The sequence below is a fragment of the Tursiops truncatus genome, chromosome 2, assembly GCF_011762595.2.
Source record: "Tursiops truncatus isolate mTurTru1 chromosome 2, mTurTru1.mat.Y, whole genome shotgun sequence".
In the NCBI taxonomy this organism is placed as follows: Eukaryota; Metazoa; Chordata; class Mammalia; order Artiodactyla; family Delphinidae; genus Tursiops; species Tursiops truncatus.
In genome coordinates, this window is record NC_047035.1 from 75,242,461 (window position 1) to 75,259,205 (window position 16,745).

Sequence of the window (16,745 nt, forward strand, 5' to 3'; positions counted from 1 at the left end):
TTTGTTTCTTTGAATTGCGTATTACATAATTACACTCATGTAGATAACACATTTAGGAAGCTCCACACGCTTTGCAAAGATTTCAAGAGCTCTAAAAAAAGTTACCATTTTTATTCACCTTTAATGGATGAGAAAACTGAGGCCCAGAGGTTAAATAACTTGCCCAAATTTACACACCTAGGACGTTGGAATCTATACTCAAGCAATGTGACTCTAGAGTCCAAACACTTGACCTCGCTGGCAGACAGCAGATTAAATTTTTAACTCCTTTGCCCATCCCTCAGCAGTGTGTTTTTATATGGATTAGATAAAAACAGGAAAGCCCCTCACCTAATACTTAGCACATAGTAAGTAATCGCTAAATAGTAATTCATTTAATCACATATAAACACATCCTAAAGATTTAGATGTTGAAGTACCGCTTTCCCATTAAATGCCCTTAGTGATGATTGCGAAGCCTGTAACTTCGATTCCCAAAGAATTAACTTTTTCTAACTAGGGACTAGGGAAAGCTGATGTCATTGCTTTAAAGTTCCCATAAGGCCTATATAAGTCAGGTAGAGCAACACTAACACTGCAGCTGCCCTTCCCAGCTGCTTTCTTTCTCTACAGATTTCCCTTCAGTACTTGAAGGTGGGATAACCCATCTGAAACTGGCAAGACAAAATTTACACCTAGAGAGTGTGCTGCAAAGGAAACAGGATGCTTCAGTTACACTGGTTCTGAATAATTAGGTCAAGTTTTGCGTTAGACGTGTCCTGGTAAACTAGCATGCCTGCAAACGTGATCAGTAGTGGCTTTTAATCCCTTCTAACCATCAGTACAGCCTGACAAAGTGCAAAAAAGATATCATTCCTACACCACATCTTCAGTTTACTGAGAACCAATTCTAGAAAATCTTAGTGCAGAGCTATATGCTCTACATATTGAACAACATGATAATAACATATGTACAAAGGTGTGATTTTGCAGAAATGCTGAAGTACCTCTGGTAAAATACCACCAAATATAACTGCTGTGAATTATTACCAAAAACTGTGAATAAGACCCAAGGGAACTTCGAGGGCTCTGAACTTCCTTATGAAAAACTCAAGGTAAATGGGGTTATTTGATTTGTCGAACTTAAAAATAAATTATTTTTTAATGGTAGTTTAATTATTTACTTTCTCTTTTTTTTAATTTATTTATTTATTTATTTATTTTACTTTCTCTTGGTGGTTAAAGCTGGGCAGCAGCTGTTACAAGGTTGCGTTGTAAATCCTTTTCTTTGAAGGGGAGGGAAAACAGCACGCACAAGCCTGTCTGTCTTCAGTCTCTTCTTGTTACTCCCAAACCCTTTAAAGGCTCCTTTTCCTATGGAGTTCATGCAAAACTAAAGGGAAGCATAAAATCCCTGAAGCCATGTTCTTCCCAATAAGCAAAATAAGACGAGGAAATCACTTCCACTCGATGATACTTTTAAAAGCTACTGTGGATGAACGCAAAGTTCCAAAGAGGTCCCTGTTTCCAGGTTAGTCAATGTCTCTGACCTTTCTTCTTACATCTTGGGCTTTCTGGATGCAGAGTTCAAACGTGTCCCAGGGCCCCACCCTCGACGCGGTTCCAGTTACCGCTGCCGTCGCCACCGCTCCGCAGCGCGGTCCGGCCTCTGAGAGGCAGAGCGCGGCCTCCGCATACTCCAAGCCAGCCCCGCTCCGCGCGCTCCCGCCCGGCGACGCTCGTCTTCGAGCCGGCGCGCGGCCGTCGACCTCAGGGCCGGGTCTCGAGCCCTCCCAGCGTTCTCATTGGCTCCCTGTCCCGGGCGCGCGCGACGCCTCGCGAGGGGCACGTTTCTCTCATTCGTGCGGCTCGCGCCGCGGAGCTCGCCCCTGTCCACTCTCGGTAAATTCTTCTTCCTACCAGAAAATAATACTCATGTTATTGAAACTACCAGACTGATAATTCAGGTCCCTTCGGAGGTGCTGAGAGCGTCAGAAACAACCCAGGGTGAGTTTTATAGACGTTTTAGATTTACTGTTTCTGCTCTTGTTTTCTTCTGTTTTTCATGTATGCAGTGGACACTAGATTTTTTGATGTGTGAACCCATATTTTTGACATAAACTAACACCAGATTTCTACTGCAGTTGAACACATGTCCATTTTTCAGAACATTTTTTCCTAAGGCTCCACAGAAATAGAAAAAAAAAATGTGATGGAAAAAGTTTAGTTAAAAATGTATATCCAGGGGTTCTCTGGTGGTGCAGCGGTTGAGGGTCCGCCTGCCGTTGCAGGGACACGGGTTCGTGCCTTGGTTCGGGAAGATCCCACATGCCGCGGAGCGGCTGGGCCCGTGAGCCATGGCCGCTGAGCCTGCGCGTCCGGAGCCTGAGCTCCGCAACGAGAGAGGCCACAACAGTGAGAGGCCCGCGTACCGCAAAAAAAAAAAAATGTATATCCATATCCTCTGATGAGGGAACAGTCTTCGTTTCAGACCTAGTGCACAATCTGCACACGCTTTTCTATCTGTGCAGGTGAAATTTTTCATATTGATTTTAGAATAAACCCTGGCTCCATTTTTGGTTAGTTCTTCAGCTTTCACTTTTGCAATCATCCTTTTAGAGCTTAATAAATTACAAAGATAACAGATGTAAATCATCAAACATTTAAAGTAGTTTTTGGAGCAAAAACTTTAAGTGAACACCCTAAGAAGAATTTCTAAATAGTAAAATCAATCCATAGCTACATTATGATGTTACTATAAATATTAATCCAAGCACTAGATACCATGAGTTTAACTTAAATGATAACTAAAAGACTTCTCTCCCTCCCAAAATACCTTCTTTGCCGTAGATCTGCTTTGCTAGTTCTCTGATTTGACACTGCCATTAGACTTCCTCTGATATAAACAATAAAAAAGCCACTGTCTGCAGAAAAACAGCATAATGAGGCCTAGAAAATTCTTGAGAAAAGTTTTCTCTATCCTTTTTTCATAACCAGTGTGGAGTTGATTCATTTGTCTGGCAGAAAGCCTGATCTTGAAGGACAAAATAAAGAAGCTGTAGTCATCAGTGATGGGAAGAAGGTAACGTAGGATGATAGTGCCCAAGAAACCAAGAGGACAGCTTGCTTGGGTGGAAGGCTGTACATCGAGGCAGTGGCACATAAGAGGCAAGCTAGAGAAGAGAGGCTCCCCACAGATGCCCACCCAAGCCAGCCCAGGACACCTAGGAGAGGAAGAGAGAGGTCACTGAGACACATTTTACTTAATACTTCAGTTATGCCAGTCACCCCAAAAATTCAGGTCAGAGGGATGGTAGAGAAAGACTGGACCAAAAGTCAAGAGGCCCAAGCTCTAGACCCAGCTATTACTCCAGTTCTCCAGTTCTCTATGAACTTGAGCCAGTTGCTTTACTTCTCTGTGCCTTGTTTTCTCTATTTATAAAAAAAAAAATAGATTAGGTAAACTCCCCTTAAGAGCTAAGATCTTGGGACTCTATATAATATATACGTTTCTTATAAAAATTAGTGATACTTGGGTCAAAGGTAAGCTAATTTTTAAAAAAGCAACTACTTTTGTTTTACTGTGGTCCAGTAAGTCAGACAACAGAATTGGACTTTAGAAAGAACTGAGGATAATCTAGTCAAGACAGTGACGCTGTTAGGTCTGGACCTTGAGCTCCAGTTTAAGAATGAGCAAGTCTGTCCTCAACTCAAAGGTGGAAGAGAAGCAAGTCTCCCTTTACCCGCTACAGATTTTCTAAGTTTTCCTGGGTTTTATCCAGCCTCCTCTGAAGAATTGTTCAAAAAACACTACAGCCGGGCTTCCCTGGTGGCGCAGTGGTTGGGAGTCCGCCTGCCGATGCAGGGGACACGGGTTCATGCCCCAGTCCGGGAGGATCCCACGTGCCGCGGAGCGGTTGGACCCGTGAGCCATGGCCGCTGAGCCTGTGCGTCCGGAGCCTGTGCTCCGCAACGGGAGAGGCCACAGCGGTGAGAGGCCCGCATACCGCAAAAAAAAAAAACCAATGAAATGGGGATAACTTATTATCCATTCATTTGACATATATTTACTGAGCACCTATTATGTGCTAAGTACTAGGTTTATAATCATAAATAAAACGTATAATCACTCTTCTATGTTGCTGAGTCTAGTGAGAATAGAAAACAAAAATATAAACAAATTTTAATTACAGATCATGACAAATGCCATGAAAGACGATGCTGTTAGAGAGTTATAGAAGAGACTGTCTTTAGATTGGTTAGACAAGGAGGACCTCTTTGAGGAAATGGCATTTAAGCTAAGATCTGAAAGATGAAAAAGAGCCAACCATGAGAAAAGAGAGGTAATGAACATTCTAGGCAGAGGAAATGACAGGTGTAAAGATCTATGTTCAGAAAGACCTTGACTTGTTCCAAGAAGTGAAAGACCAATGTGGTTACAGCTTTGACTGTGAGGCAGAGAATGGTGATAGATGATATTGGAGAAGTAAAAAGACTACTTTCATGTCCTCTCAAGGAGTTTGGAATATTTTTCAGTGCAGTGGGAAGCCATCAGAATGGTGCAAGCACAGAAAAGACATGATACAATTTGTGTTTTAATGAAATTATTCTAGTTATTATGTAGAGAATTTATTCGACTAAGCATTTATTACTAAACAATATCACACTAATGGCTGGGAGAAAATACCAAGTTGAGCAAAACATGTTCTATAATCCAGCATCTTGAGTCTAGTTATGGTGACACACATTGTTACATTGTGATACATTGTACTCTGAGTGGTGTATGCTGAGTGGATTGGATAACGGGATACGAAGAGGGTCTTCCAGGCAACAGTGTCTCACATAACTGTATACAAAAAGCATGGCATAATGGGACCCAGTAGTTCACTCTCACTCCATCAGTGAGAAGGACATGCTTAAATGCAGTGGGATTTCCCAGGCAATCAGTAAGGGTGTGGTCAATAAACGTGTGGGTCACAGGACCCATGTCATATTTTTTATGGTACTTTTGCCAGGAAATGTGTTGAGAAGGAAATTGAAGCCATATAAGTCATTTCAGTTATACAGAAGTATGGTTATTATGGTATTAAGGTATTCTGTAAGGTTTTCTTGGCAGAACAGTTTAACTTGCAGTAGAAATTCTAATAATAGAGTAGTCTCATTCCCAAAGGTAACTCTCTGCATAGTATAAAACTACATTCATTGGGACTGGTTGGTGGAATAACTAAACTGAATTTGAGAATTATGGAATTTGTATGAAATAAATGCTTTTATTATAGGAAATGGGCAGACAGTCAGGAGATATAGCCCATCAAAGAGCCCAAATGGAACTGCCTTGTGCAGGAATCAGCCACACAAAGGAACACCCACAATGTGCTAGTAAGTAAGACAATGTTTCATGGCAACAACAATGGAACAATGTCATGTTTGCTTTTTTTTTAATAGTTGCTGCAAAATTTCTAATACTGCTGGTCTTCAATCACGTTAATCCTTACAGCTCTTCGGGGAGCTAAAATCATTTATTCTCTACAATGGAATATTACTCAGCCATAAAAAGAAATGAAATTGAGTTATTTGTAGTGAGGTGGATGGACCTTGAGTCTGTCATACAGAGTGAAGTAAGAAAGAGAAAAACAAATACCATATGCTAACACACATATATGGAATCTTAAAAAAAAACAATAAAAATGGTTCTGAAGAACCTAGGGGCAGGACAGGAATAAAGATGCAGACGTAGAGAATGGACTTGAGGACATGGGGAGGGGGAAGGGTAAGCTGGGACGAAGTGAGAGAGTGGCATGGACATATATACACTACCACATGTAAAATAGATAGCTAGTGGGAAGCAGCCACATAGCACAGGGAAATCAGCTCAGTGCTTTGTGACCACCTAGAGGGGTGGGATAGGGAGGGTGGGAGGGAGGGAGATGCAAGAGGGAAGAGTTATGGGAACATATGTATAAGTATAACTGATTCACTTTGTTATAAAGCAGAAACTAACACACCATTGTAAAGCAATTATACTCCAGTAAAGATGTTTAAAAAAAAAAGCATTTATTCTCCAATTCACAGAAATAGCTTTTTAGACTCAGGGATAAGATAAAATGTGTTCATTAAATAAATAGAAGAGTAAAGAGTAAAATGAAGATATCTTGACTCTTGGTTCTGTGGTTGACTTACTTTAAAGAGGAGACAAGGATCATTATTTATCATATAGAAATTTGTTCAGCAACTTTGTAATAGACAGCTGAATTCCTCAGGTTACAATCATCTTCTCTGCAATAGAGTAACTAATATTGCCATAATAGAAATAAACAAATAAGGCCTTAGGAATTTACTTCTGCATAAAAGGTACTAATGAGTATGAAAATCTATACATATAAAAGTCCAGAATGTAGAGGGATAATTAGATCATTTTTCTCAGTTTTTCATATGTGTGTAGTAGTGATATCTGGGCCTAATTTCATCACAAATACATAAACCTTTGATTTTGACTTGGGCTATATATGAAAATTGGAGGGGATTGACAATATGCTACATTTTTTTGTCAATTTGCATGTAATGGTATTTAGATATTTTCATGAGCATCCTGCAGTTTAATAAACTGCTTCTTTTTTTTTACCGGTACGCAGGCCTCTCACTGTTGTGGCCTCTCCCGTTGCAGAGCACAGGCTCCGGATTTAAACTGCTTCTTATTCTTTGTTCTTTTGAGTACTTTCTGTCATTTCAGTCATTTTTTACCTTTTAGCCAGAGTTAGTGAGTCACTCCCTCAGTGTTGTGTATGTGGATGTCCATATTATCTGGAACACAATTCCCTAAAGTACTCATAAGCATTATCTCTACAAGTTAACAGAAGTTGGTAGAATAATAACCCAAAGGCCTCAGTCAATTCCGATTCCTTTCAGATAATCAAAGAAAGATTAGATATATTTTTATTATTAAGCATATTCTATTTCATTCCATTATTTCCATTAAAATTGCTATAACTATTTTATATGGCAGCTCTCTGACCATCTATAGGGTCCTCTAATCCTGCTCCCTTTGGTCACAATACATCATCATTCTCTTTACCTAAGGAATTTGACATGGAGTCTTCTTGATTTGGACTTGCCCATTTGACAATAAATTGTTATACTTCTCCCAAAGAGTGATATTAGTTAATTCAGGAAATTAGCACTCTGAAATTATATAAATCCAAGCACCTTCTTAACTATTTTCACCTATTTCTTCATATAAATTTTAGAATATTATTGAAAATTTTACCCAAAAAGTCCTGTGGAATTTTTATGTTGAGTAAATTAAATTTATAAATCAATTTAAGAAGGTCCATTATATTAACAATTTTTTATTCTTTTACAGCGACATGTATACATCTTTATCTCTTCACATTTTCTCAGCAGAGCTTTGTAGTTTTTTTCATAGAGGCACATACGCTTCCTTTATCGGGCAAAAAAAATCCCATATAAGCATATCTGTATTGATTTTTTATTGCTGCTATAACAACTTTACCACAAACCTAGAAGCTTAAACCAATATAAATTTATTCTCTTACAGCTCTGTCACATGTTCAACACAAATTTCACTGAACTAAAATCAAGATGTCAATAGGGCTGCATTGCTTTCTCATTCTTCTTCCCAGGTTTATTGAGGACTAATTGACAAAAAATTAATATATTTAAAGTGTACAACATGATATAATAATTTGATATATGTATACATTGTAAAATGATTACCATAATCAAACTAATTAACACATCCAGCAAAAGTGGACCTGTGAAATTGAAACCCACATTGTTTACGGGTCGACTGTATGTAAATTAATTGTATTTCTATACATTACCAATAAATAATTTAAAATTAAATTAACAATAACATCAACAAACATAAAGTACTTGGGGACAAATTTAATTTAATATGTGTGATTACAAATGAAGATGACTAACATTGCTGAGAAAAATTAAAGAAAACCTAAATAAATAAAGGGATATACCATGTTAATGGATTGAAAGGCTGCATATCATTAAGAGGTCTATTCTTTCCCAAACTGATCTATAGATTCAATGCAATCCTAATCTAAGTTCCAGCACTATTCTTTGTAGAACTATACAAGCTTTTTACAAAAATTTACATGGAAATACAAAGAATTTGAAATAGCAAAACAATTTTGAAAAAGAAGAAAGTTTGAGGGCTCACACTACATAACTTCAAGATTTACTATAAAGTAATCAAGACAACGTGCTATTGATTTAAATATAGACATATATGTCAATGGAACAGACTATAGAATCCAAAAATAAATTGACACAAAAGGTCAACTGATGGGCTTCGCTGGTGGCGCAGTGGTGGAGAGTCCGCCTGCCGATGCAGGCGACACGGGTTCGTGCCCCAGTCTGGGAAGATACCACATGCCGTGGAGCGGCTGAGCCTGTGAGCCATGGCCGCTGAGCCTGCGCATCCGGAGCCTGTGCTCCGCAATGGGAGAGGCCACAACAGTGAGAGGCCCGCGTACCGCAAAAAAAAAAAAAAAAAAAAAAAGGTCAACTGACTTTCAACAAAGGTGTCAAGGTAACTGAATGGGGAAAAAATAGTCTTTTCAAATGGTGCTGGATCAACTAAATAGATTGAAAAAATGAATCTCAACCTTTATCTTATACCATATAACAAAGTAAACTCAAAATGGATCACAGACCTAAAATTTAAAGCTGAAACTGTAAAATTTCTAGAAAAAAATGGGAAAATCTTCAAGACTTTGGTGTAGGCAAAGATTTCTTAGGACACAAAAAGGATCAACTGTAAAAGTAAAAAATTGAAAAATTGGACTTAAAGTTTAAATTTCTGCTCTTCAAAATATATCATTCAGAAAATAAAGCTGCAAGCCAGAGAGTAATAAAAATATTGGCAAGACATATATCCATCAAAGGTCTTATATCCAGAATATACCAAGAATTCTTACAACATAGTGACAAGAAGACAAAAAATAATGTATGAGCAAAATATTTGAATAGGAACATCACAAAACAAGATATATGAAAGGATAATAAGAAAATGAAAAGATTCTCAACAGTAATCATTAGGGAAATGAAGAATAAAACCACACACACACTCACCAGCATGCTTAAAATTAAAGGTTGACAATTCCCATTGTTGGATGTTAAACTCTTATACTTCTGATGAGAGTATAAAATCATACAATGACTTTGAAAAACTGTCTTATAGTTTCTTACAAGTTAAACATACACTTACCGTGTGATCCAATAATTCTACTCCTTGTTACCCAAGAGAAATGAAAATACATATCCAAAATAACCTGTAAATAAATGTTTATAGCTACTTTATTCATAATTATAAAAAAACTAGAAACACCCAAATGTCAATCAATACATGAATGAATAACCAAATTGTAGTATGCCAATACAACAAAATATTACTCAACAATAAGAAGGATTAAAGTACTGATACCCACAAAGACATGGGTTAATCTCAGAAACAGCATGCAGAGCAAAAGAAGTCAGGCATAAAAGAGTACATATTGTATGATTCAATTTATATGAAGCTATAGGAAAGACAAATTTAGTTTACAGCGACAAAAAATCAGATGCTTGGGTTCTTGGGTGGGGATACAGTGATTTGTGGGAAGGTGCTGAAGAAACTTTTTGGGGTGGTGGAAATGTTCTATATCTTGATTAAAGAGGTAGTTAGATGGGTATACCTTTGTCAAATTTTATCAAACTGTGCAATAAAATGAGTACATTTTGTGTAATTAATTTCTATATCAATAAAGTTTATTTTAAAATAAGTTCTAATACATCTCCATCTTGATTTTGTCAAGTACTACAAAAAGTACAAAATAGATGTGGAAATAAATGAGAGAATCACTTTCAAAGTGACTAAATTTAATTCAGTATAAATAGGATAAGGCTTAAACACCTTGAAAATATTTATATTTGAAAGCAGGATTAAAACCACTATAATGTATAAAACACAGGTGTGATGTACAGCTTCCCAGAGGCAATAACCTAAAGAACAATACAAATCAAAAAAGTAGGTTCTCTTACAACTTTACCTGTTCCTGAAACTGAGACCATGCCCTGAAGTCTATGTGTTTTTTTACTGGTGTAACTAGAAGTCTTCTTTAAACTTTTCCAGATCCTTTTCCTTTACATATTACAATATGATCTTTTCCTTTATTTAAGTAATAGTTAACAAGTCACTCTCTTTAGTGCAGAAGTCTGCCCTGCTTCATGCCATTTCACCTAACGATTTTGATTTCTTACTTTTACTCTCATTAAAGATACGACCATAATAATATCTATAATTCCAAACCCATGATATACATGATTTCATGAAAAAACTCGTCTCTGTCTGAGATGCTTCATAGCACTTTTTATTTCCTCATTCCTAAAGGTGTCAGTGAAGGGATTCAGCAAAGGGGTGACCACTGTGTAGAAGACAGATACCAACTTGTCAGTGGAGAAGCTGGTGTCTGGCTGAGTGCAAATGAAGATAACATGGTCCAAAGAAGAGGGCAACCACCATGAAGTGGGCTAAACAGGTGGACAGAGCTTTCCTGCGCCCTTCAGCTGACTGTTTTCTAAGAGAAAACAAGATGATGGTGTAGGAGGCGACCAAAGCCAGGAAACAGGAGAGGGAAATGGTTCCTCTATTGGACACAATCAGCATTCCTGTGAGACATGTATCTGTGCAGGCCAGCTTGATGACAGGAGGAACATTACAGAAGTAGCTATCAATAACGTTGGGGCCACAGTAAGGTAGACGAATGGTCAAGAAGGTCTGCACCAGTGAGTGAACAGTACCTGCCAACCAGAGCACAAAGACAAGCTGTACACAGACCCTCATGTTCATTACATTGGGGTAGTGTAATGGAGCACAGATGGCTACGTAACGATCATAGGCCATAATGGTCAGCAGAAGGATCTCACCACAGGCAAACAGATGTAGGAAGAAGAGCTGTGCAATGCAATTGTCAAAGGAAATGATCTTTCTGTCAAAAATCAAACCCTCCAGCATCTTGGGCACAGTGACAGATGAGTGGCAGATGTCAATAAAGGACAGGTTGCTCAGGAAGAAATACATGGGTGTACTAAGACGTGGAGTAAAGACTATGGTAACCATGATGAGAATGTTCCCCCAAAGGGTTAGCACATACATGGCTGAGAATGCCATGAAAAATAGTCTTTCCAGCACCCAGTTATCAGTGAGTCCCAAGAAGATAAATTGAGTCACTCTTGTTTGGTTTAGAACATCCATCCAATGAGTTTCCAAAGGATCTTGCGGGGGAAAAACATGAATGCTAATTTAGCCTTAATATTATAGGACTGGAACTAATTGAAGTGACTCTGCATTTCTATCTGAGTTGCTTATTTGTTATCAGGGTATATAGAATATAAGATCAATTTAATAACAATTGCTATAATATACACAGTATGTATCAGGAGCCATTTCATGCCTTTTATATACACCATCTTATTTAACAATAACTGCACCATGGCATAAGCATTATTGTTCCTCTCTTGCAGATAAGTGGGCTCTACAAGAATAAATAAGTAGCCCAAACCCTTAGCCACTACGTAGCTGGCTTTTTTCATTTCAGTCTAATCCACAGGTAACACTAAATTAATATTCCAAAATACAACTCCCAGCTAAGATCATTCACTATTTCATTCTTCCTATCAAATTAAAAGTACCTTCAAAGCCTGCAACAATCTGCTGCACATTTATTTTTCCAGTATGGCATCTTCTCTCCAGCCAAGCAAGTTACCATGCTCCAGCCATGCTACCTCCACCAGCTTACATTCCAAAATCTTTGTCTGTATTTATGTTGTTCCCTCTGCTCAGAAAACACACCCTCTAATCAACTGTACTCTCCTCATCACTGACTATTAAAACACTTCATTCTGTAAGACTACCTCAAAGAGCAGTACCTTTAAGAAAACTTAACTGAGGCAATCAAATCCTATCTCTTCCCCTTCATACTTCTTTTTTTTTGCTGATGATTTTTTTTTTTTTTTTTGTGGTACGCGGGCCTCTCACTGTTGTGGCCTCTCCCGCCGTGGAGCACAGGCTCCGGACACGCAGGCCCAGTAGCTATGGCTCACGGGCCCAGCCGCTCCGCGGCATGTGGGATCTTCCAGGACCGGGGCACGAACCAGTGTCCCCTGCATCGGCAGGCGGACTCTCAACCACTGCGCCACCAGGGAAGCCCCATACTTCTTTTTTATAAAAGAAAGTATAAAATAAGATATCTGGTTTTGCTCCCCCATTAAATTGAAATTTTCTTGAAAAGCGATAGCCACATATGACTTATCCCTTGCAGCACTTAACGTGACATCTGGCACACAGTAGTTATGCGAAAGATATTTGAACTGAACCTACCTTTTTAGGTAACCTGCAAAAGAATCCAATTCTTCTTCACAATGGAGCTAATAACTGACTTTAAAAACCTATTTTTTTACAAAAAAAAAAAAAAAAAACCTGTTTTTTTAATTCTGTAATATGATTTGTCCCCTAGGAGATATTATTGTTTAAACACTAAAATTATATTACCTGTAATTTTCTATACTGATTGGCTGGCCGAAAACTATAACAGAGTTTAGGAAACATTTACCACAAACCATAAAAAAGATTTATAGGGACTTCCCTGGTGGCGCAGCGGTTAAGAATCCACCTGCCAATGCAGGGGACACAGGTTCGAGCCCTGGTCTGGGAAGATCCCACATGCCGTGGAGCAACTAAGCCCACAAGCCACAACTACTGAGCCCACGTGCCACAACTACTGAAGCCCACGCGCTTAGAGCCCGTGCTCCACAACAAAGACAAGCCACTGCAATGAGAAGCCTGCACACCACAACAAAGACCCAGTGCAGCCAAAAAATAAATAAATAAATTTTAAAATATATATATTTATATCTTGATCTAATTATTTCACTTGTAGGAATTTCCTAAGCATCCAAACTATTGAAAAAGCTAAATGCAAGAAAACATTAATTAGAGCATTATTTAAAATAACAGTCACGGAATATTTTTTGAAGCTTAAATGAATATAACAAACCTGATATATAATGATATTTAAATAATATATAACTTGAATATAATGAACTGTATGCAGCCATTAGAAATGGTAATAACAAAGGATTACCAATATGAAAAAATATTGAAATATTACGAAGAATTAAAAATGAGATAAAATTTGTTTATACAGTCTCAAAATTTTTAAATATACCTAGTGCCATATAAATTATCAAAATACATATAGTAGACTAGAGAAAATGCTGCAATACATATGATTAAAAAGAGTAATATTCCTAGTGTTCAAAGATCTCTTAAAATTTGACAAGAAAAGACAAATGACAATTAAATATGGCCAAAAAACTATGAATAAGCAAATCACAGAAAAAGAAATGCAAATAACAAGTATGAATAAAAAGATGCTCAACTTCAGTAGTAGGTGAAAAAAAACAAATACCTTTTGTCTCTCTTCAGATTGGCAAAGGTGTAAGGAACTGAGCACTGTATAGACTGCTACTGGAAGTAGGTGTTATTAAGAGGTTTTTGCTAAATAATCAGGCAGTACCTATTAAAAATTTAAATGCCGGGCTTCCCTGGTGGCACAGTGGTTGAGAGTCCGCCTGCCGATGCAGGGGACACGGGTTCGTGCCCCGGTCTGGGAAGATCCCACATGCCGCGGAGCGGCTGGGCCCGTGAGCCATGGCCGCTGAGCCTGCGCGTCCGGAGCCTGTGCTCCGCAACGGGAGAGGCCACAACAGTGAGAGGCCCGCGTAACGCAAAAAAAAAAAAAAAAATTTAAATGCCCATACCGGTAACCCAAGAATCCCTCTTCTAGGACTGTAGTTCACAGAAATAAAGCAATCAGGAATTAAGGATATATTGATATGTTTATTGAAAAATGTTAGCAAAACAAGGTACTGGAAATAAACTGAATGTTTATCAAAAGAAAAACAGGTAAATAAATTTTAGTACAGCAACAGTATGGAATATTATATAGCCATTAATAAGAATGAGTTGGATCTATGTATAATGACTTAAACAGTGGTTCTCAATGTGGCTGCACTTCAGAACCACCTGGGGGCGGTTTCTAAATTTTGCTGCTCAGGCCTCACCCCAGAAGATTAATTCAGAATCTCTGGAGGTTGGACCCATCAGTACTTTTAAAGCTCCTTGGTGATTCCAGCATACAGCCAAGATGGAAAACTATTAACTTCAAAAAATGTCAACAATATATTGTTAAGTGAAAAGAGTGTGCTATAAATATATTGTGAACCAGGAGAGAAGGGAAGGAGGAAGGGAGGGAGGAAGGGAGGGAAGAAAAAAAGAAGGAATAAACAAAGGAGCAAAGTAAGGAAGGAATCAAAAGAGATTTTATATATATATACACACACATATATATGAATATGAACTTATTTACACATATTCAAACATATATATATATTCATGAATTCTGTTTGTATGTATTTATCCCTAAAAAGAAAGATGATATGTGCTAAAGAATACACACATATTTAAACACTAGTTACCTGTGGAGGTATAGAATTGAAAGGAACACTAGTAGCATTTTATTAATTTTTATATTATACTCTGTAATTGTTCAAATTTGTATATAAGCATGGGTTACTTTGTTTAAAAACAAAGTATTAAAAGCATGCATGGGGGGAAAAACAAAGGAAATGAAAATGCTGACTTCATGGGATTATGAGTACATTTTTCCTTCTCCACATCTAAGAGCTTATGATATAGTTTTATTTCTTTTTTTAATTTTTAAAACATATTTATTTATTTTATTATGTATTTGTTTGGCCGGGTCTTAATTGTGGCAGGCAGGCTCTTTAGTTGTGGTATGCAGACTCTTACTTGCAGCATGCATGTGGGATCTAGTTCCCTGACCAGGGATCAAACCCAGGCTCCCTGCATTGAGAGTTCGGAGTCTTAACCACTGCACTACCAGGGAAGTCCCTAATATGGTTGTATTTCTTATAAAGCAATATTCTTAAGATGGGGAGGACTTTTCTCATAAACTCCTGGTCAGCAATGCATTAGTAGCAGAGAACCAAGAGCTGTTTTGCTTTCCGCTAAGGAGAGGGTAGAGGCTCTTCATAAGAGCACATAGGGTGGTGATTTCAAATAACTATGACCTTTGGCCGTCAACCTCTAAGCCTCAGTTTTCTGAACTGTAAAATAGGAACTAGAGGCATCTTTTCTATGTGAGTAGTTGTAGCAGATGTCTAGGTCTCCTGTCAAAAAGATCAATAGAGAAACCAGGGAATGGGAAGAATCTCTGGCTTTGAAGAGCATCATTAAAAATTGAAGCTCAGGCCTTAGCAGGACTGGGTGGGGTAACGCCAGCCTTTCCAGGCAGGGTGGGCTGGGAACTACCCTCAGCCTTGGCTCTGAATTAATTCCCCCCACCTAGGCGGTAGCACGGGAACCCTCCACACGGTTCCAGCTTTTCTCAGGAGGCTGTCAGCCCTGCCCACCCACCTCATCTCCTGCACTGTTGGCCGCCCAGCTTCCAGGTGTCTGCTCCGCTGGTGAGATGGGGCCAGTAGACGCTCTCCTCAGCTCCTTGCCTGGGTGGGCAAGTCAGCCTCCAGGGCCGGCAGAAATCCTCATTTGAGGGTCCCACCGAGTTCCCTGGTCAGAGTGCTGCAGCTGAGTAGATAGGCTGCTTGGGAATACTGCTCAGGTGCTGCAGAAAGCCTTCTTGGAATCTGACATGTTATCACTTTGGGACCATTGGCCAGCTGCTCCTGACTTGGCCACTTGAAGGCTCAGACTGTCCCAGTCTCTGAACTGAAGAGAACCAAGACTATTAGCATATCTCTCACCACCATCAATGCAAAGTATTTCAATGAAGAGTATCAGGAGGACAACTACAAATCCCACACTGGCATGTGCAAGTTCTGAGGAATGGTGGAATAACCCAATGTGTCTGGGTGACCTTTGGAGACAGCTGAGATAGAGCTACAACAGGGCAGTAGCGGACACCAAACTCATAGCCCATCTTCCCCAGCCGTGTGGCTGACAGGGTCTTGGTGCTCCAGCCGGCTGTCAGGCCTGAGCCTCCGAGGTAGGAGAGCCGAATTCAGGACACTGGTCCACCAGAGACCTCCTGGCCCCACGTAATATCAGTCGGCAAGAGCTCTCCCAGACATCTCCATCTCAACACTAAGACCCAGCTTCACTCAATGACCAGCAAGCTCCAGTGCTGGACACCCCATGCCAAACAACTAGCAATGCAGGAACACAACCCCACCCATTAGCAGAGAGGCTGCCTAAAATCATAATAAGCTCACAGACACCACAAAACACACAACTGGATGCAGTCCTGTCCACTAGAAAGACAAGATCCAACCTCATCCACCAGAACACAGGCACCAGTCTCCTCCACCAGGAAGCCTACACAACCCACTAAGCCAACCTTACCCACTAGGAGCAGACACCAAAAACAACGGGAACAACGAAACAGCAGCCTGTGAAAAGGAGACCCCAAACACAGTAAGTTAAGGAAAATGAGAAGACAGAGAAATACACAGCAGATGAAGGAGCAAGGTAAAAACCCACCAGACCACACAAATGACGAGGAAGTAGGCAGTCTACCTGAAAAAGAATTCAGAGTAATGATAGTAAAGATGATCCAAAATCTTAGACATAGAATGGAGAAAATACAAGAAATGATTAACAAGGACCTAGAAGAACTAAAGAGCAAACAAACAATGATGAACAACATTGA

At 39.1% G+C, this 16,745-nt stretch overlaps 2 protein-coding genes and 1 long non-coding RNA gene across 4 annotated transcripts in view; 1 reads left to right on the forward strand and 2 right to left on the reverse strand.

Moving 5' to 3' along the window:
* Positions 1–1,759: 1,759 nt before the first annotated feature.
* The window catches only part of LOC109549990 (uncharacterized), a 68,245-nt gene continuing 53,259 nt past the window's right edge, over positions 1,760–16,745 (reverse strand). For both annotated transcript variants that reach the window (XR_012329415.1, XR_012329414.1), the window contains exon 5: positions 1,760–1,895. This is a non-coding gene — a long non-coding RNA (uncharacterized lncRNA). The remainder of the gene's footprint in view (positions 1,896–16,745) is intronic.
* The window catches only part of SALL2 (spalt like transcription factor 2), a 61,470-nt gene continuing 46,574 nt past the window's right edge, over positions 1,850–16,745 (forward strand). The window contains exons 1-2 of the mRNA XM_033851366.2: positions 1,850–1,986; positions 5,259–5,358. The gene's annotated coding sequence lies outside the window, so the exon portion shown is untranslated. The remainder of the gene's footprint in view (positions 1,987–5,258; positions 5,359–16,745) is intronic.
* Positions 9,294–13,532, reverse strand: LOC101321748 (olfactory receptor 4E2-like). The gene is given in 2 exon segments (XM_019935129.3): positions 9,294–10,491; positions 10,493–13,532. Coding segments are annotated over 2 exon segments (927 nt in total). The 5' UTR covers positions 11,249–13,532; the 3' UTR covers positions 9,294–10,320.